At 45.2% G+C, this 21,324-nt stretch overlaps 1 protein-coding gene across 1 annotated transcript in view; it reads left to right on the plus strand.

Annotated features, from left to right (window-relative positions):
- The window catches only part of LOC137383041 (scavenger receptor class B member 1-like), a 305,179-nt gene that overhangs the window by 9,788 nt on the left and 274,067 nt on the right, over positions 1-21,324 (plus strand). Inside the window, 1 exon segment of the mRNA XM_068055640.1 lies at positions 16,495-16,636. Within this exon segment, the coding sequence (XP_067911741.1) occupies positions 16,495-16,636 (142 nt within the window).

Consider the following 21,324-nt stretch of genomic DNA (forward strand, 5'->3'; position numbering starts at 1 on the left):
AAGGTACTGAGGACACAGGCCTGATACACTCGGACTTTTGTGTTTCGTGTCAGTGCGCCATTTTCCCACACTCTCTTGGCCAGTCTGAACATAGCAGTGGAAGCCTTACCCATGCGCTTGTTGATTTCTGCATCTAGAGACAGGTTACTGGTGATAGTTGAGCCTAGGTAGGTGAACTCTTGAACCACTTCCAGAGCGTGGTCGCCAATATTGATGGATGGAGCATTTCTGACATCCTGCCCCATGATGTTCGTTTTCTTGAGGCTGATGGTTATGCCAAATTCATTGCAGGCAGACGCAAACCTGTCGATGAGACTCTGCAGGCATTCTTCAGTGTGAGATGTTAAAGCAGCATCGTCAGCAAAGAGGAGTTCTCTGATGAGGACTTTCCGTACTTTGGACTTCGCTCTTAGACGGGCAAGGTTGAACAACCTGCCCCCTGATCTTGTGTGGAGGAAAATTCCTTCTTCAGAGGATTTGAACGCATGTGAAAGCAGCAGGGAGAAGAAAATCCCAAAAAGTGTGGGTGCGAGAACACAGCCCTGTTTCACACCACTCAGGATAGGAAAGGGCTCTGATGAGGAGCCGCCATGTTGAATTGTGCCTTTCATATTGTCATGGAATGAGGTGATGATACTTAGTAGCTTTGGTGGACATCCGATCTTTTCTAGTAGTCTGAAGAGACCACGTCTGCTGACGAGGTCAAAGGCTTTGGTGAGATCAATGAAAGCAATGTAGAGGGGCATCTGCTGTTCACGGCATTTCTCCTGTATCTGACGAAGGGAGAACAGCATGTCAATAGTCGATCTCTCTGCACGAAAGCCACACTGTGCCTCAGGGTAGACGCGCTCGGCCAGCTTCTGGAGCCTGTTCAGAGCGACTCGAGCAAAGACTTTCCCCACTATGCTGAGCAATTCCGTGCAATTCTGGTCGCCACACTACCAGAAGGACGTGGAGGCTTTGGAGAGGGTACAGAAGAGGTTTACCAGGATGTTGCCTGGCCTGGAGGGCATTAGCTATGAGGAGAGGTTGGAAAAACTCAGATTGTTTTCACTGGAATGACGGAGGTGGAGGGGCGACATGATAGAGGTTTACAAAGTTATGAGCAGCATGGACAGAGTGGATAGTCAGAAGCTTTTTCCCAGGGTGGAAGAATCAGTTACTAGGGGACATAGGTTTAAGGTGCGAGGGGCAAAGTTTAGACGGGATGTGCGAGGCAAGTTTTTTACACAGAGGGTGGTGAGTGCCTGGAACTTGCTGCCAGGGGAGGTGGTGGAAGCAGATACGATAGCGACGTTTAAGAGACATCTTGACAAATACATGAATAGGAAGGGAATAGAGGGATAGGGTCTCCGGAAGTGCAGAAGGTGTTAGTTTAGGCAGGCATCAAGATCGGCGCAGGCTTGGAGGGCCGAATGGCCTGTTCCTGTGCTGTACTGTTCTTTGTTCTTTGCCTCCAATGCATTTACGTGCGTTTCCTCCGGGTGCTCCGGTTTCCTCCCACATGCCAAAGACTTGCAGGTTGATAGGTTAATTGGCCATTAGCAATTGCCCCGAGTATAGGTAGGTGGTAGGGAAATATAGGGACAGGTGGGAATGTGGTAGGAATATGGAATTAGTGTAGGATTAGTATAAATGGGTGGTTGATGGTCGGCACAGACTCGGTGGGCCGAAGGGCCTGTTTCAGTGCTGTATCTCTAAACTAAACTAAACTAAGCATCCTGCCTTAAATAAGGAGACCAATACTGTACACAGTACTCCAGATGTGATCTCACTAATGCCCTGAATAGCTGAAGCATAACCTCCCTACTTTTGTATTCAATTCCCCTCGCGATAAACGATAACATTCCATTAGCTTTCCTAATTACGTGCTGTACCTGCATACTAACCTTTTGCGGTTCATGCACTAGGACACCCAGATTCCTCTGCATATTCCCCTGCAAAACAGATCTACTGCTTTGGATACCTTTGGGGGGAATGGCCACTCGGGAAAGCAGCAACAGCCCAATTCGTTGCACCACGGTTGGCTCTGCTGCACGGCGGAGGAGTAAAAAGTGTGGGAATGCAATAGTTATAGGAGATTCAATTGTAAGGCGAATAGATAGGCGTTTCTGTGGCCGCAAAAGAGACTCCAGGATGGTATGTTGCCTCCCTGGTGCTAGGGTCAAGGATGTCTCAGAGCGGTTACAGGACGTTCTGAAGGGGGAGGGTGAACAGCCAATGGTCGGGGTACACATTGGTACAAACGACATCGGTAAAAAAAAGGATGAGGTCCTAAAAGCAGAATATAGGGAGTTAGGAAGTAAGTTGAAAAGTAGGACCTCAAAGGTAGTGATCTCAGGATTACTACCAGTGCCACGTGCTAGTCAGAGTAGAAATAGCAGGATATATCGGATGAATACGTGGCTGAAGAGATGGTGTGAGGGGGAGGGTTTTAGATTCCTGGGACATTGGGACCGGTTCTGGGGAGGTGGGACCAGTACAAACTGGACGGGTTACACCTGGGCAGGACCGGGACTGATGTCCTAGGGGGAGTATTTGCTCGAGTGGTTGGGGAGGGTTTAAACTAAAATGGCAGGGGGATGGGAACCTTTGCAAGGAGTCAGAGGAGGGGGGATCAAAGACAAGAACAAAAGACAGTAAGGGGAATGAGAAAAGTGATAGGCAGAGAAATCAAGGGTCAGAATCAAACAGGACCACAGTGAAAAATAATGGGAAGGGGACAAGTAATGTTAAAAAGACAAGCCTTAAGGCTTTGTGCCTTAACGTGCGGAGCATTCACAACAAAATGGATGAATTAATCGCACAAATAGATGTAAACAGGTATGATATAGTCGGGATTACAGAGACATGGCTGCAAGGTGACCAGGGATGGGAAATGAACATCCAGGGATATTCAGTATTTAGGAAGGACAGACAAAAAGCAAAAGGCGGTGGAGTTGCATTACTGGTTAAAGAGGAAATTAACACAATAGTGAGGAAAGATATTAGCTCTGACGATGTGGAATCTGTATGGGTAGAGCTGAGAAACACTAAGGGGCAAAATAGATTAGTGGGGGTTGTATATAGACCCCCAATCTGTAGTGGTGATATTGGGAATGGCATTAAACAGGAAATTAGAGATGCATGCGATAAAGGAACATCTGTAATTATGGGTGACTTTACTCTGCATATAGATTGGGCAAATCAAATTAGTCACAATACCGTAGAGGAGGAATTCATGGAGTGTATACGGATGGTTTTCTGGACCAATACGTTGAGGAACCAACTAGAGAACAGGCCATCCTGGACTGGGTATTGTGTAATGAGAAAGGAATAATTGACAATCTAGTGACAATCTTGGGGACAAGCGACTATAATATGATAGAATTCTTCATCAAGATGGAGAGTGACGTAGTTGATTCTGAGACTAGGGTCCTGAATCTTAGTAAAGGAAACTACGAAGGTATGAGGCACCAGTTGGCTATGACGGATTGGAAAACGTTACTTCGAGTGATAATGGTGGATAGGCAAAGACAAACATTTAAAGAGTGCATGGATGAACATCAACAATTGTTTATTCCTTTCTGGCGCAAAAGTAAAATGGGGAAGGTAGCCAAACCATGGCTTACAAGGGAAATTAGTTCAGTTCAGTGATACAGCACTGAAACAGGTCCTTCGGCCCACCGAGTCTGTGCCGACCATCAACCACCCATTTATACTAATCCTACACTAATTCCATATTCCTACCACATCCCCACCTGTCCCTATATTTCCCTACCACCTGCCTATACTAGGGGCAATTTACCTATCAACCAGCAAGTCTTTGGCATGTGGGAGGAAACCAGAGCACCGGGAGGAAACCCATGCAGACACAGGGAGAACTTGCAAACTCCACACAGGCAGTACCCAGAATTGAACCCGGGTCGCTGGAGCTGTGAGGCTGCAGTGCTAACCACTGCGCCACTGTGCCACCCATTAGAGATAGCATTAGATCCAAGGAAGAGGCATTTAAATTTGCCAGAAAAAACAACAGACCTGAGGATTGGGAGCAGTTTAGAATTCAGCAAAGGAGGACCAAGGGATTGATTCATCTCATCTCATTTTTGGCCTCCTTATCTCGAGAGACAATGGGTAAGCGCCTGGAGGTGGTCAGTGGTGTGTGGAGCAGCGCCTGGAGTGGCTATAAAGGCCAATTCTAGAGTGACAGGCTCTACCACAGGTGCTGCAGAAAAATTTGTTTGTCGGGGCTGTTACACAGTTGGCTCTCCCCTTGCGCCTCTGTCTTTTTTCCTGCCAACTACTAAGTCTCTTCGACTCGCCACACTTTAGCCCCACCTTTATGGTTGCCCGCCAGCTCTGGTGAACGCTGGCAACTGACTCCCACGACTTGTGATCAATGTCATAGGATTTCATGTCGCGTTTGCAGACGTCTTTAAAGCGGAGTCATGGACGGCCGGTGGGTCTGATACCAGTGGCGAGCTCGCTGTACAATGTATCTTTGGGGATCCTGCCATCTTCCATGCGGCTCACATGGCCAAGCCATCTGAAGCGCCGCTGACTCAGTAGTGTGTATAAGCTGGGGATGTTGGCCGCCTCGAGGACTTCTGTGTTGGAGATACAGTCCTGCCACCTGATGCCAAGTATTCTCCGGAGGCAGCGAAGATGGAATGAATTGAGACATCGCTCTTGGCTGACATACGTTGTCCAGGCCTTGCTGCCATAGAGCAAGGTACTGAGGACACAGGCTCGATACACTCGGACTTTTGTGTTCCGTGTCAGTGCGCCATTTTCCCACACTCTCTTGGTTTTAGAAAGGGAAAATAGAGTACGAGAGCAAGCTTGCGGAGAACATAAAAACTGACTGTAAAAGTTTCTATAGGTATGTGAAAGGAAAAAGTTTGGTGAAGACAAATGTAGGTCCCTTACAGTCAGAAACAGCGGAATTTATTATGGGGAACAAAGAAATGGCTGACCAACTAAATGCATACTTTGGTTCTGTCTTCACAAAAGAGGACACAAATATCATAGCAGAAATGTTGGTGAACACAGGGCTTAGTGAGAGAGAGGAACTGAAGGAAATCAGTATTAGTAGAGAAATGGTGTTGAGGAAATTGATGGGATTGAAGGCCGATAAATCCCCAGGGCCTGATAATCTGCATCCCCGAGTACTTAAGGAAGTGGCCCAAGAAATAGTGGATGCATTGGTGGTCATCTTCCAAGATTCTATAGACTCTGGAACAGTTCCTACAGATTGGAGGGTAGCTAATGTAACCCCACTAGTTAAAAAGGGAGGTCGAGAGAAAGCAGGGAATTATAGACCAGTCAGCCTGATGTCAATAGTGGGGAAAATTCTAGAGTCCATTATCAAAGATTTTATAGCAGAGCACTTGGAGAACAGTGGTAGAATCGGACAGAGTCAGCATGGATTTCCAAAAGGGAAATCATGCTTGACAAATCTGCCAGAATTCTTCGAGGATGTAATTAGTAGAATTGATGAGGGGGAGCCAGTGGTTTATTTGGACTTTCAGAAGGCTTTCGACAAAGTCCCAAATAAGAGATTTGCATGTAAAATTAAAGTGCATGGGATTGGGAGTAGTGTATTGCGATGGATAGAAAATTGGTTGGTGGACAGGAAACAAAGAGTCGGGATAAATGGGTCTTTTTCCGAATGGCAGGCAGTGACTAGTGGGGTACTGCAGGGATCGGTGCTCGGACCCCAGCTATTCACAATATATATTAATAATTTAGATGCGGGAACTAAATGTAATATCTACAAATTTGCAGATGACACAAAACTGGGTGGGAGGGTGAGTTGTGAGGAGGATGCAAAGAGGCTTTAGGGTGATTTGGACAAGTTGAGTGAGTGGGCTAATGCATGGCAGATGCAGTATAATGTGGATAAATGTGAGGTTATCCACTTTTGTAGCAAAAACAGGAAGGCAGATTATTATCTGAACGGCTATGCAGCGAAACCTGGGTGTTCTCGTACACCAGTCACTGAAGGTAAGCATGCAGGTGCAACAGGCGGTAAAAAAGGCAAATGGTATGTTGGCCTTCATAGCGAGAGGATTCGAGTATAGGAGCAGGGATGTCTTGCTGCAATTATACAGGGCCTTGGTGAGGCCACACCTGGAATATTGTGTGCCGTTTTGGTCTCCTTATCTGAGGAAGGATGTTCTTGCTATAGAGGGAGTGCAGCGAAGGTTTACCAGACTGATTCCTGGGATGACAGGACTGACATATGATGAGAGATTGAGTCGGTTAGGATTATATTCACTGGAGTTAAGAAGAGTGAGGGGGGATCTCATAGAAACCTATAAAATTCTAACAGGACTTGACAGGGTAGATCCAGGAAGGATGTTCCCGATGGTGGGGGAGCCCAGAACCAGGGGTCATAGTCTAAGGATACAGGGTAAACCTTTCAGGACTGAGATGAGGAGAAATTACTTCACCCAGAGAGTGGTGAGCCTGTGGAATTCGCTACCACAGAAAGTAGTTGAAGCCAAAACATTGTATGAAGAAGGAGTTTGATTTAGCTCTTGGATCTACAGGGATCAAAGGATATGGGGGAAAAGCGGGAACAGGTTACTGAGTTGGATGATCAGCCATGATCATAATGAATGGTGGAGCAGGCTTGAAGGGCCAAATGGCCTACTCCTGCTCCTATTTTCTATGTTTCTATGTTTCTACCTCAGAGCTCTGCAATCTCTCACCATTTAGATAATATGCTTCTTTTTTATTCTTTTTGCCAAAATGAACAATTTCTCACTTTCCCACATTCTTCTCCATTTACCAGGTCTTTGCCCACTCACTTAACCTATCTATATCCCTTTGTAGCCTCCTTATGTCATCTTCACAACTTACTTTCCTACCTATCTTTGTGTCATTAGCAAATTTAGCGATCATACCTTCAGTCCCTTCATCTAAGTCATTTATATAAATTGTAAAATGTTGAGGTCCCAGCACAGATCCCTGTGGCACAAGACTCATTACATCTTGCCAACCAGAAAATGACCCATTTATGCCTACTCTCTGTTTCCTGTTAGCTAGCCAATCTTTTATCCATGCTTTTATTTTCTGCAATAACCTTTGATGTGGCACCTTATCAAATACCTTTTTTTTTATTCGTTCATGGGATGTGGGCGTCGCTGGCTAGACCAGCATTTATTGCCCATCCCTAATTACCCTTGAACTGAGTGGCTTGCTAGGCCATTTCAGAGGGCATTTTAAGAGTCAACCACATTGCTGTGGATCTGGAGCCGCATGTAGGCCAGACCAGGTAAGGACAGCAGATTTCCTTCCCTAAAGGACATTAGTGAACCAGATGGGTTTTTACAACAATCGACAATGGCTTCATGGTCACATGAGACTAGCTTTTTAATTCCAGATTTTATTAATTGAATTCAAATTTCACCATCTGCTGTGGTGGGATTCGAACCCACGTCCCCAGAGCATTAGTTCCGAAGAAGGGTCACTGACCCGAGGCGTTAACTCTGCTTCTCTTTCCACAGATGCTGCCAGACCTGCTGAGTGAATCCAGCATTTCTTGTTTTTGTCCCCAGAGCAGTAGCCTGGGCCTCTGGGCTACCAGTCCAGTGACTTCTGGAAATCTAAGTACAAAATCCTAACTCTAACCCCTTTGTCCACAGCACATGTGACTCCCTCAAAGAACTCCAATAAATTGGTTAAGCATGATTTCCCTTTCACAAAACCATGTTGATTCTGCCTGATTACCTTGAATTTTTCTAAATACCCTGCTATAATGTCTTTAATAATAGCTTCTAACATTTTCCCTAAGACAGATGTTAAACTAACTGGCCTGTAGTTTCCTGCTTTCTGTCTCCCTCCCTTTTTGAATAAAGGAGTTACATTCACTATTTTCCAATCTAACAGAACCTTATGAAAGGGAAATCGTGTTTAACAAACCTGTTGGTGTTTTTTGAGGATGTAACTAGCAGAATAAATGAGGGGGAACCAGTGGATGTGGTATATTTAGATTTTCAGAAAGCTTTTGATAAGGTCCAACACAAGAGGTTAGTAAACAAAATTAGAGCACATGGGATTGGGGGGAATATACTGGCATGGATTGAGATTGGGTTCAGAGACTAGGAATAAATGGGTCATTTTCAGATTGTTAGGCTGTGACTAGTGGGGTACCACAAGGATCAGTGCTTGGGCCCCAGCTGTTCACAATCTACATCAATGATTTGGATGCAGGGATTAAATTAAATATTTCCAAGTTTGCAGATGACACAAAACTAGGTGGAAGTGTGAGTTGTGAGGTGGATGGGAAAGTGAGTGGGCAAAAATTTGGCAGATGGAGAACAATCTGAAGAAATGTGAGGTTCTCCACTTTGGTAGGAAAAACAGAAATACAGAGTATTTCTTCAATGGTGAGAGGCTGGGAAGTGTTGAATCCAGGTGAAGCAGCGATTTACTTGTACTTCCTTCAATTTAGTATATTCGCTGCTCACAATGCGGTCACCTCTATATTGGGAAGACCATGTGCATATTGGGTGACCACTTTGCAGAACACCTCCACTCAGTCCGAAAGCATGACCCGAGCTTCTGGGCGCTTGCCATTTCAACACCACCACCCCACCCCCACCCCACCACCCCACCACCCCACCCCCACCCCCACCCTCACCCCATCCCCACCCCCAGCAACCCCACCCCCAGCACCCCACCCCCACCCCCACCCTCAGCACCCCACCCCCACCCCCAGCACCCCACTCTCATGCCCACGTTTCTGTTTTTGGCCTGCTCCAGTGTTCCAGTGAACATCAAGCTCGAGGAGCAGCACCTGATCTTTCGATTAGGCACTCGACAGCTTTGCAGACTGAACATTGAGTTCAATAACTTCAGAGCATGACTGGCCTTTTTTGAATTTTTTTTTTTAACCATGTTCCTGTTTTTCATGCAGTCAGAGCTGCTCTTTATTCCACTATTAACACTCTGTCTGGACTAATGCTTTATCTTTCACCACAAGCATTAACACACTCTTTGCCTTTGTCCCAGGACTGCTTTGTTATTTAATCTGTCCTGCCCTATCAATCACCTTCCCCTTTGTTCTCTCCCCCACCCCCTCCCCTTCACTTGCTTAAAACCTAATTCTTTTCTAACCTTTTCCAGTTCTGATGAAGTGTCACTGACCTGAAACATTAACTCTGTTTCTGTCTCCACAGATGCTGCCAGACCTGCTGAGTATTTCCAGCATTCCTTGTTTTTATTTCAGATTTCCAGCATCTGCAGTATTTTGATTTTATTTTATTGATAGATTTTTGTTGGGTGAAGAGATTAAGGAATAAAGAACAAAGGTGGGTAAATGGAGTTTAGGTGCAGATCAACCATGATCTGATCAAATGGCATAACAGGCTCGAGGCACTGAATGGTTTCCTCCTGTCCCTAGGTTTCTATTTGTAACTTGTGAGTGCCTTAATCCGTATTTTACTTTAAGGTGATATATAATTGAGCTAATATTAGAAAGAAAGATTGCTGGCACAAATTTAATCCAGGTGACTGTAATTATGATCGTTGTTATGCACCTGGCTAATACAGTGTGTACTGAGAACAGTAAAAAAAAAAGTGCATGTTACATCCAAGATCTGTTTATGGAAAGAACTGTTAGACCATCCAGTGGGGAGAGTGGTGGGAAAGGGATCTATAAAAGCCCAAACTTGTAGTACTCAAAGCATTACACAAAATCTGTGCATTTGTCAAGCCAGAATAATCAACCCCCTTCCCCCCCACCGATGCAGACTGTTAGCAGAAAAGCACAACAAAAGGAACAAATATTTGTAGTTCAGCTCATCATATCTAGCACAAAGGAAAATGGTTGTGGTTGTTGGAGGTCAATCATGTCAGTCCCAGGCCATCACTGCAGGAGTTCCTCAGGGTAGTGTCCCAGGCCCAACCATCTTCAGCTGCTTCATCAATGACCTTCCCTCCATCATAAGGTCAGAAGTGGGGATGTTCGCTGATGATTACACAATGTTCAGCAACATTCGCGACTCCTCAGATACTGAAGTAGTCTATGTCCATATGCAGCAAGACTTGGACAACATCCAGGCTTGAGCTGATAACTGTCAAGTGAACTGAAGCCTTCATCATCATAACATTATTGCCTCTTAAAACCTGACTTTGGCTCGGAAGCAATTTGGTTTATTGTGTTAATTTGTGAGTTAGAGAGCGTCACCACTTGTGTCCCTGCTGACTTCACCTGTGAGAAGTGCACCCAACTCCAGCTCCTCGCAGACCGCGTTAGGGAACTGGAGCTGGATGAACTTCGGATCATTCAGGATGCTGAGGGGGTGATAGCGAGCAGTTATATGGAAGTAGTGACACCTAAGTTACAGGATAAAGGTAGCTGGGTGACCGTCAGGGGAGGGAAAAGGAACAGGCGCACAGTGCAGGGATCCCCTGTGGCCGTTCCCCTCAATAATATGTATACCGTTTTGGATACGGTTGGGGGGGTCGACCTACCAGAGGAAAGCCACAGTGACCAGGTCTCTGGCACTGAGCCTGGCTCTGTGGCTCAGAAGGGAAGGGGGGAGAATAGGAGAGCGATAGTGATAGGAGACTCAATGGTTAGAGGAACAGACAGGAGATTCTGTGGTCGCGAACGAGACTCCCGGATGGTATGTTGCCTCCCGGGTGCCAGGGTCAGGGATGTCTCGGATCGAGTCTACAGGATTCTTAAGGGGGAGGGGGAGCAGCCAGAAGTCGTGGTACATATCGGTACCAATGACATAGCTAGGAAAAGGGATGAGGACCTGAAAAGTGAATATAGGGAGTTAGGTTGGAAGCTAAAAGGCAGGACGAACAGATTAGTAATCTCAGGATTGTTACCGGTGCCACGTGCTAGTGAGGCTAGAAACAGAGAGCAAGTGCAGCTGAACACGTGGCTACAGAACTGGTGTAGGAGGGAGGGATTCAGATATGTGGATCATTGGGATACCTTCTGGGGAAGGTGGGACCTGTACAAGAAGGACAGGTTGCATCTGAACTGGAGGGGCAACAATATCCTGGGCGGGAGGTTTGCTAGAGCTCTTCGGGAGGGTTTAAACTAGTTTGGCAGGGGGATGGGAACCGGAGCTATGGATCAGTGGATGGGGTAGCTGTTGAACAGGCAGATACCGAGTGCAGAGAGTCTGTGAGGAAGGTTAGACAATTGACACGACAAAGTTGCAGCCAGTATGATGGGTTGAAGTGTGTCTATTTTAACGCAAGAAGTGTCAGAAATAAGGGTGATGAACTTAGAGCATGGATCAGTACTTGGAGCTACGATGTTGTGGCCATTACGGAGACGTGGATATCACAGGGGCAGGAATGGATGTTGGATGTTCCGGGGTTTAGATGTTTCAAGAGGAATAGGGAGGGAGGTAAAAGAGGTGGGGGAGTGGCATTGCTAATCAGGGATAGTATCACAGCTGCAGAAAGGGAGGTCGTCGAGGAGGGTTTGTCTACTGAGTCATTATGGGTGGAAGTCAGAAACAGGAAAGGAGCAGTCACTTTGTTGGGAGTTTTCTACAGACCCCCCAATAGCAACAGAGACACGGAGGAACAGATTGGGAGGCAGATTTTGGAAAGGTGCAGAAGTAACAGGGTTGTTGTCATGGGTGACTTCAACTTCCCTAACATTGATTGGAACCTCCTTAGTGCAAATAGTTTGGATGGAGCAGTTTTTGTCAGGTGTGTCCAGGAAGGTTTCCTGACTCAATATGTACATAGGCCGACTAGAGGGGAGACTATGTTGGACTTGGTGCTTGGCAACGAACCAGGCCAGGTGGCAGATCTCTCGGTGGGAGAGCATTTCGGTGATAGTGATCACAACTCCCTGACCTTTACTATAGTCAAGGAGAGGGACAGGAGCAGACGGGATGGGAAAATATTTAATTGGGGGAGGGGGAATTACAATGCTATTAGGCAGGAACTGGAGAGCATAAACTGGGAACAGATGTTCCCAGTTAGGGCGCTTGAGAGTTACAAGCTAGCCAGGAAGGATCTAAAGGGAGAGATAAGAAGAGCAAGGAGAGGACACGAGAAGTCATTGGCGGATAGGATCAAAGAAAACCCTAAGGCTTTCTATAGGTATATCAGGAATAAAAGAATGACTAGAGATAGGTTAGGGCCAATCAAGGATAGTAGTGGGAAGTTGTGTGTGGAATCGGAGGAGATAGGGGAAGTGTTAAATGAATATTTTTCGTCAGTATTTACAGTGGAGAAAGAAAATGTTGTCGAGGAGAATACTGAGATTCAGACTACTAGGCTAGATGGGATTGAGGTTCACAAGGAGGAGGTGTTAGCAATTTTGGAAAGTGTGAAAATAGATAAGTCCCCTGGGCCAGATGGGATTTATCCTAGGATTCTCTGGGAAGCCAGGGAGGAGATTGCAGAGCCTTTGTCCTTGATTTTTATGTCGTCATTGTCGACAGGAATAGTGCCGGAAGACTGGAGGAGAGCAAATGTTGTCCCCTTGTTCAAGAAGGGGAGTAGAGACAGCCCTGGTAATTATAGACCTGTGAGCCTTACTTCGGTTGTGGGTAAAATGTTGGAAAAGGTTATAAGAGATAGGATTTATAATCATCTTGAAAAGAATAAGTTCATTAGAGATAGTCAGCACGGTTTTGTGAAGGGTAGGTCGTGCCTCACAAACCTTATTGAGTTTTTTGACAAGGTGACCAAACAGGTGGATGAGGGTAAAGCCGTGGATGTGGTCTATATGGATTTCAGTAAGGCGTTTGATAAAGTTCCCCACGGTAGGCTATTGCAGAAAATACAGAAGTATGGGATTGAAGGTGAATTAGTGCTTTGGATCAGAAATTGGCTAGCTGAAAGAAGACAGAGGGTGGTGGTTGATGGTAAATGTTCATCCTGGAGTATAGTTTCTAGTGGTGTACCGCAAGGATCTGTTTTGGGGCCACTGCTGTTTGTCATTTTTATAAATGACCTGGAAGAGGGTGTAGAAGGGTGGGTTAGTAAATTTGCAGATGACACTAAGGTCGGTGGAGTTGTGGATAGTGCCGAAGGATGTTGTAGGGTACAGAGGGACATAGATAGGCTGCAGAGCTGGGCTGAGAGATGGCAAATGGAGTTTAATGCGGAAAAGTGTGAGGTGATTCACTTCGGAAGGAGTAACAGGATTGCAGAATACTGGGCTAATGGGAAGATTCTTGGTAGTGTAGATGAGCAGAGAGATCTTGGTGTCCAGGTACATAAATCCCTGAAAGTTGCCACCCAGGTTAAGAGAGCTGTTAAGAAGGCATATGGTGTGTTAGCTTTTATTAGTAGGGGGATCGAGTTTAGGAGCCACGAGGTCATGCTGCAGCTGTACAGAACTCTGGTGCGGCCGCGCCTGGAGTATTGCGTGCAGTTCTGGTCACCGCATTATAGGAAGGATGTGGAAGCTTTGGAAAAGGTGCAGAGGAGATTTACTAGGATGTTGCCTGGTATGGAGGGAAGGTCTTACGAGGAAAGGCTGAGGGACTTGAGGTTGTTTTCGTTAGAGAGAAGGAGGAGAAGAGGTGACTTAATAGAGACATATAAGATAATCAGAGGGTTGGACAGGGTGGATAGTGAGAGCCTTTTTCTTCGGATGGTGATGGCAAACACGAGGGGACATAGCTTTAAGTTGAGGGGTGATAGATATAGGACAGATGTCAGAGGTAGTTTCTTTACACAGAGAGTAGTAGGGGCGTGGAACGCCCTGCCTGCAACAGTAGTAGACTCGCCAACTTTAAGGGCATTTAAGTGGTCATTGGATAGACATATGGATGAAAATGGAATAGTGTAGGTCAGATGGTTTCACAGGTCGGCGCAACATTGAGGGCTGAAGGGCCTGTACTGCGCTGTAATGTTCTATGTTCTATGTTCTAAATGTGGAGGTTGTTTAGGGAGCACTTGCTGCGACTGCTTTATAGGTTTGTCCCGATGAGGCAAGGAAGGGATGGTAGGGTGAAGGAACCTTGGATGACAAGAGATGTGGAACAGCTAGTCAAGAGGAAGAAGGAAGCTTACTTAAGGTTGAGGAAGCAAGGATCAGACAGGGCTCTAGAAGGTTACAAGGTAGCCAGGAAGGAACTGAAGAATGGACTTAGGTGAGCTAGAAGGGGACATGAAAAAGTCTTGGCGGGTAGGATTAAGGAAAATCCCAAGGCGTTCTACACTTATGTGAGGAACAAGAGGATGGCCAGAGTGAGGGTAGGGCCGATCAGGGATAGTGGAGGGAACTTGTGCCTGGAGTCGGAGGAGGTAGGGGAGGTCCTAAATGAATACTTTGCTTCAGTATTCACTAGTGAGAGGGACCTGGTTGTTTGTGAGGACAGTGTGGAACAGGCTGATATGCTCGAACAGGTTGAGGTTAAGAGGGAGGATGTGCTGGAAATTTTGAATGATATGAGGACAGATAAGTCCCCGGGGCCAGACGGGATATACCCAAGGATATTACGGGAAGTGAGGGAAGAGATTGCTGCGCCTTTGGCGATGATCTTTGCGTCTTCACTGTCCACTGGAGTAGTACCAGATGATTGGAGGGTGGCAAATGTTATTCCCTTGTTGAAGAAAGGGAATAGGGATAACCCTGGGAATTATAGACCAGTCAGTCTTATGTCGGTAGTGGGCAAATTATTGGAGAGGATTCTGAGAGACAGGATTTATGATTATTTGGAAAAGCATGGTTTGATTAGAGATAGTCAGCATGGCTTTGTGAGGGGCAGGTCATGCCTCACAAGCCTTATTGAATTCTTTGAAGATGTGACAAAACACATTGATGAAGGAAGAGCAGTGGATGTGGTGTATATGGATTTTATCAAGGCGTTTGATAAGGTTCCCCATGGTAGGCTCATTCAGAAAGTGAGGAGGCATGGGATTCAGGGAAAGTTGGCTGTCTGGATACAGAATTGGCTGGCCCATGGAAGTCAGAGGGTGGTAGTAGATGGAAAGTATTCAGCCTGGAGCTCGGTGACCAGTGGTGTTCCGCAGGGATCTGTTCTGGGACCTCTGCTCTTTGTGATTTTTATAAATGACTTGGATGAGGAAGTGGAAGGCTGGGTTAGTAAGTTTGCCAATGACACGAAGGTTGCTGGAGTTGTGGATAGTGTGGAAGGCTGTTGTAGGTTGCAACGGGACATTGACAGGATGCAGAGCTGGGCTGAGAAGTGGCAGATGGAGTTCAACCTGGAAAAGTGTGAAGTGATTCATTTTGGAAGGTCGAATCTGAATGCAGAATACAGGCTTAAAGACAGGATTCGTGGTAGTGTGGAGGAACAGAGGGATCTTGGGGTCCATGTCCATAGATCGCTCAAAGTTGCCACCCAAGTTGATAGGGTTGTTAAGAAGGCGTATGGTGTGTTGGCTTTCATTAACAGGGGGATTGAGTTTAAGAGCCGCGAGGTTATGCTACAGCTCTATAAGGCCCTGGTTCAACCACACTTGGAATATTGTGTTCAGTTCTGGTCGCCTCATTTTAGGAAGGATGTGGAAGCTTTAGAGAGGGTGCAGAGGAGATTTACCAGGATGCTGCCTGGACTGGAGGGCATGGCTTACGAAGAAAGATTGAGGGAGCTAGGGCTTTTCTCATTGGAGCGAAGAAGGATGAGAGGTGACTTGATAGAGGGGTACAAGATGATGAGAGGCATAGATAGAGTGGATAGCCAGAGACTTTTTCCCAGGGTGGAAAGAGCTATCACCAGGGGGCATAATTTTAAGGTGATGGAGGAGGGTTTTGGGGAGATGTCAGAGGTAGGTTCTTTACACAGAGAGTGGTGGGTGCGTGGAATGCGCTACCAGCGGTGGTAGTAGAAGCAGATACATTAGGGACATTTAAGCGACTCTTGGATAGGTACATGGATGATAGTTGAATGAAGGGTAGGTAGTTAGTTTGATCTTAGAGTAGGTTAAAGGTTTGGCACAACATCGTGGGCCGAAGGGCCTGTACTGTGCTGTACTGTTCTATGTTCTATGTTCTATGTTCTAATGTGAGCACATCACATATCAACACCACTCAAACCTCCAAGAAGGATTAGAAGGTGTTTCATCTTTATGCTGTTTCTGGTTCCCAGATGTTGGAAAGAATCACACTTCAAAATTAGAAAAGGCTGGAGTCAGTCTTGTTTATTTCATTGCCATGCTTTGTACTGTAGAACCTGATTCCACTGGTTCTTGTGTTACATATAACATGACTCCCCAGTGCAGCCGTGAATGTGGCCCCCTACTAGAACACTTACACATAATAACTATTTCCTAGCTAATTAGTTCCTAACACTTTACAGATAGTATATCAATATTTACATATATAACAGAAGGTCTCATTCAGCTTCCTGGCCACTGTTAGTGAGCACAGGAGGCACAGTGAGATCGTTTCCTTGTTCATGGTGAACAATGTTGCAGTCTTTGCACCAACTGATGGGATAAATTATCCTTTAAAGGCTGGGAAACATGAAATTAAAATACTTAATAAAACTTGGAAATAAAACTGTAAATATTGTAATCATTGCCATGTTTCCTGTTTCACAGAGAGTACAGACCAAAAGGCAATATAACCTTTAATGAGAATTATACAGTTTCGTATCGTTCATACCGGCAGTTTCATTTTGCTCCTGAACGGTCGGCTGGGAATGAGAGTGACGAGCTTGTCTTACCCAACATGCTTGCTCTGGTAGGTCTCAGTCTCACTGGCTGCAAAATCTTTAAATCACAGCAGCATCCAATGCAGATGTTGATTAATAATGCTACAGGTTCACAAACCTCAATAAATTTTCATGAGTGGGCAACCTATCAGGATTTTTGAAAATTATAATATATTTATGATCTCTGAAAAAATACTTGGAGATTAGGGAGGGTGCAGAGGTGATTTACTAGAATGGTACCAAAGATGAGGGACTTCAGTTATGTGGAAAGATTAGAGAGACTGGAATTGTTCTCCTTAGAGAGAGAAGATTAGGGAGAGATTTACTAGAGCTGTTCAAAATCATGAGGGGTTTTGATAGAATAAATAAGGAGAAACTGTTTCCAGTAGCAGGAGGGTCAGTAACCAGAGGACACGGATTTAAGGTAATTGGCAAACGAACCAGAGGGGGAGAGGAGAAGTTTTTTATGTAGCAAGTTGTTGTGATCTGGAATGCGCTGCCTGAAAGGGCAATGGAAGCAGATTCAATAATAACTTTCAAAAGGGAATTAAATTAATGCTTAAATGGAAAAAAATCATGACTACTCGGATGGACGGGGAGTAGGATTAATTGACAGATGATTATACCTAGCACAAAGGAAGATGATCCTGATTCTAACATTGCAGATATCTCATCTTGCTTTGCCTCCACTGGTGGTTTTGTCTTCACCACTCTCCACAATGATTTCCCCAAATTCCTTCAGCTCCCCATCATCCTCATCTCTGGGACAAAAGACGTAATCTGGGTGCATTGAGGCCCAATTTCCAGCACCAACATTTGGATCCATAAGGATGGCTGATAGAAGTCAGACTAACAATTGCCTGTTCCCTTTGCTCCTGTGTGATGCATGGTGTTGCAACAAAGGTGGGAGAAATGCACTGTTAATTCAGTCCCACTTCTCCACAGGTCACAGCATATCAATAAATTTTTCCCACCTACCGAAGAATCACCAATTAGACGCTATTTATCCCCCAGAATAAAGCACACCAACCAGGTTTCTGAAAACAACAACAACATTAACTATTTATTAGGCAAAAAATAATAAAATGTCTTAATCACTAATGAGATAAATCGATAAATATAAAAGCTCCTTACTTCCCTAGCTCTCATGCACACACATATACATTCCAAAAAACAAGTTAACCAAGAAAAAAGGGTTTGGTTTACAGCTGTTGCTTAGGAACAGAGGGAATAATAAAATAAATCAGTTTGTCATGTTCTGGTAGGAAATTCTTCAGTTGGGTGAGGTATCCCAGAGTCGAATAGTCAGATGCCACTCAAAGTCTCTCCAGGCGAGATTGATGAACAGTCTGTGATGGGTAGGCGTTCAAGGCAATTCGGCTACTGCAGGCATCACATAGGTCTTTCAGCAGGGGTGTAGCAAGAGGACTGCTCAGGACTCATGGCTGCAGTTTAGCAGCAGAAGCTTTCTTCAGGTTCCAGGCTTTCCCAAAACACAGGAGGTAACAGGAGCCACACTGGATGCAGGAATTCTTCACAGCCAGGAGGCAATAGGAATCTGCCACCTTTAAAATATGTGTTTTCTTTAAAGAGATGCAAGTTTCCATGACAAAGAGAGGTCATTTTCTCTAGTCTACAAGCAGGTCAGGACTAATTCTCAAAATTTCTAATCCCTGCCCTTTATCCAACTCACTGGCTTTTAAAAGGGTCCAAAGAAAAGTTAACATACTGAGACGATCACAAGACCAGTCACAGTGTCTCCTCTGTCATTCAAAGAGCTGCTCCGAGGAGGACAAAAGCGCCCGGCAGGCTTCCCTGAAACTGATTCCCTGAAACTGCTTCCCTGAAACTGCTTCCTTGAAATTCCTTCCCTGAAACTGCTTCCCTGAAACTGATTCCCTGAAACTGCTTCCCTGAAACTGCTTCCTTGAAATTCCTTCCCTGAAACTGCTTCCCTGAAACTGCTTCCCTGAAACTGCTTCCTTGAAATTCCTTCCCTGAAACTGCTTCCCTGAAACTGCTTCCCTGAAACTGCTTCCCTGAAACTGCTTCCCTGAAACTGCGTCCTTGGAACTGCTTCCAGGAAACTGCTTCCCTGAAATTGCTTCCTTGAAATTGCTTCCTTGAAATTGCTTCCCTGAAACTGCTTCCTTGAAACTGCTTCCTTGAAACTGCTTCCCTGAAACTGCTTTCTTGAAACTGCTTCCCTGAAATTGCTTCCCTGAAATTGCTTCCCTGAAACTGCTTCCTTGAAACTGCTTCCTTGAAACTGCTTCCCTGAAATTGCTTCCCTGAAACTGCTTCCCTGAAATTGCTTCCCTGAAATTGCTTCCCTGAAACTGCTTCCTTGAAACTGCTTCCCTGAAATTGCTTCCCTGAAATTGCTTCCCTGAAATTGCTTCCCTGAAACTGCTTCCTTGAAACTGCTTCCCTGAAACTGCTTCCCTGAAATTGCTTCCCTGAAATTGCTTCCATGAAACTGCTTCCCTGAAAATGCTTCCCTGAAATTGCTTCCCTGAAACTGCTTCCTTGAAACTGCTTCCTTGAAACTGCTTCCCTGAAAATGCTTCCCTGAAATTGCTTCCTTGAAACTGCTTCCTTGAAACTGCTTCCCTGAAAATGCTTCCCTGAAATTGCTTCCTTGAAACTGCTTCCTTGAAACTGCTCCCCTGAAAATGCTTCCCTGAAATTGCTTCCCTGAAACTGCTTCCCTGAAACTGCTTCCCTGAAACTGCTTCCTTGAAACTGCTTCCTTGAAACTGCTTCCCTGAAATTGCTTCCCTGAAACTGCTTCCTTGAAATTGCTTCCCTGAAACTGCTTCCTTGAAACTGCTTCCCTGAAATTGCTTCCCTGAAATTGCTTCCTTGAAATTGCTTCCCTGAAACTGCTTCCTTGAAACTGCTTCCTTGAAACTGCTTCCTTGAAACTGTTTCCTTGAAAATGCTTCCCTGAAAATGATTCCCTGAAACTGCTTCCCTGAAAATGAATCCCTGAAATTGCTTCCCTGAAATTGCTTCCCTGAAATTGCTTCCCTGAAATTGCTTCCCTGAAACTGCTTCCTTGAAACTGCTTCCTTGAAACTGCTTCCTTGAAATTGCTTCCCTGAAACTGCTTCCTTGAAATTGCTTCCCTGAAACTGCTTCCCTGAAATTGCTTCCCTCAAACTGCTTCCCTGAAAATGAATCCCTGAAATTGCTTCCTTGAAATTGCTTCCTTGAAATTGCTTCCCTGAAATTGCTTCCCTGAAATTGCTTCCCTGAAACTGCTTCCCTGAAACTGCTTCCCTGAAACTGCTTCCCTGAAATTGCTTCCCTGAAATTGCTTCCTTGAAATTGATTCCCTGAAACTGCTTCCTTGAAACTGCTTCCTTGAAACTGCTTCCCTGAAACTGCTTCCTTGAAACTGCTTCCTTGAAACTGCTTCCTTGAAATTGCTTCCTTGAAAATGCATCCTTGAAATTGCTTCCCTGAAATTGCTTCCCTGAAACTGCTTCCTTGAAACTGCTTCCCTGAAATTGCTTCCTTGAAACTGTTTCCTTGAAACTGCTTCCCTGAAATTGCTTCCCTGAAATTGCTTCCCTGAAACTGCTTCCTTGAAACTGCTTCCTTGAAATTGCTTCCCTGAAACTGCTTCCTTGAAATTGCTTCCTTGAAACTGCTTCCTTGAAACTGTTTCCTTGAAACTGCTTCCCTGAAATTGCTTCCCTGAAATTGCTTCCCTGAAACTGCTTCCTTGAAACTGCTTCCTTGAAACTGCTTCCCTGAAATTGCTTCCCTGAAACTGCTTCCCTGAAATTGCTTCCTTGAAATTGCTTCCTTGAAACTGCTTCCCTGAAACTGCTTTCTTGAAACTGCTTCCCTGAAATTGCTTCCCTGAAATTGCTTCCCTGAAATTGCTTCCCTGAAACTGCTTCCTTGAAACTGCTTCCTTGAAACTGCTTCCCTGAAATTGCTTCCCTGAAACTGCTTCCCTGAAACTGCTTCCCTGAAACTGCTTCCCTGAAATTGCTTCCCTGAAATTGCTTCCCTGAAACTGCTTCCTTGAAACTGCTTCCCTTAAATTGCTTCCTTGAAATTGCTTCCTTGAAACTGCTTCCTTGAAACTGCTTTCCTGAAACTGCTTCCTTGAAACTGCTTCCTTGAAACTGCTTCCCTGAAATTGCTTCCCTGAAATTGCTTCCCTGAAACTGCTTCCTTGAAACTGCTTCCCTGAAATTGCTTCCCTGAAATAGCTTCCTTGAAACTGCTTCCTTGAAATTGCTTCCCTGAAACTGCTTCCTTGAAATTGCTTCCCTGAAACTGCTTCCTTGAAACTGCTTCCCTGAAACTGCTTCCCTGAAATTGCTTCCCTGAAATTGCTTCCCTGAAATTGCTTCCTTGAAATTGCTTCCCTGAAACTGCTTCCTTGAAACTGCTTCCTTGAAACTGCTTCCCTGAAACTGCTTCCTTGAAACTGCTTCCTTGAAACTGCTTCCTTGAAATTGCTTCCTTGAAAATGCATCCTTGAAATTGCTTCCCTGAAATTGCTTCCTTGAAATTGCTTCCTTGAAACTGCTTCCGTGAAACTGCTTCCCTGAAACTGCTTCCTTGAAACTGCTTCCCTGAAATTGCTTCCTTGAAACTGTTTCCTAGAAACTGCTTCCCTGAAATTGCTTCCTTGAAACTGCTTCCTTGAAACTGTTTCCTTGAAACTGCTTCCCTGAAATTGCTTCCCTGA

The sequence above is a fragment of the Heterodontus francisci genome, chromosome 23, assembly GCF_036365525.1.
Source record: "Heterodontus francisci isolate sHetFra1 chromosome 23, sHetFra1.hap1, whole genome shotgun sequence".
In the NCBI taxonomy this organism is placed as follows: Eukaryota; Metazoa; Chordata; class Chondrichthyes; order Heterodontiformes; family Heterodontidae; genus Heterodontus; species Heterodontus francisci.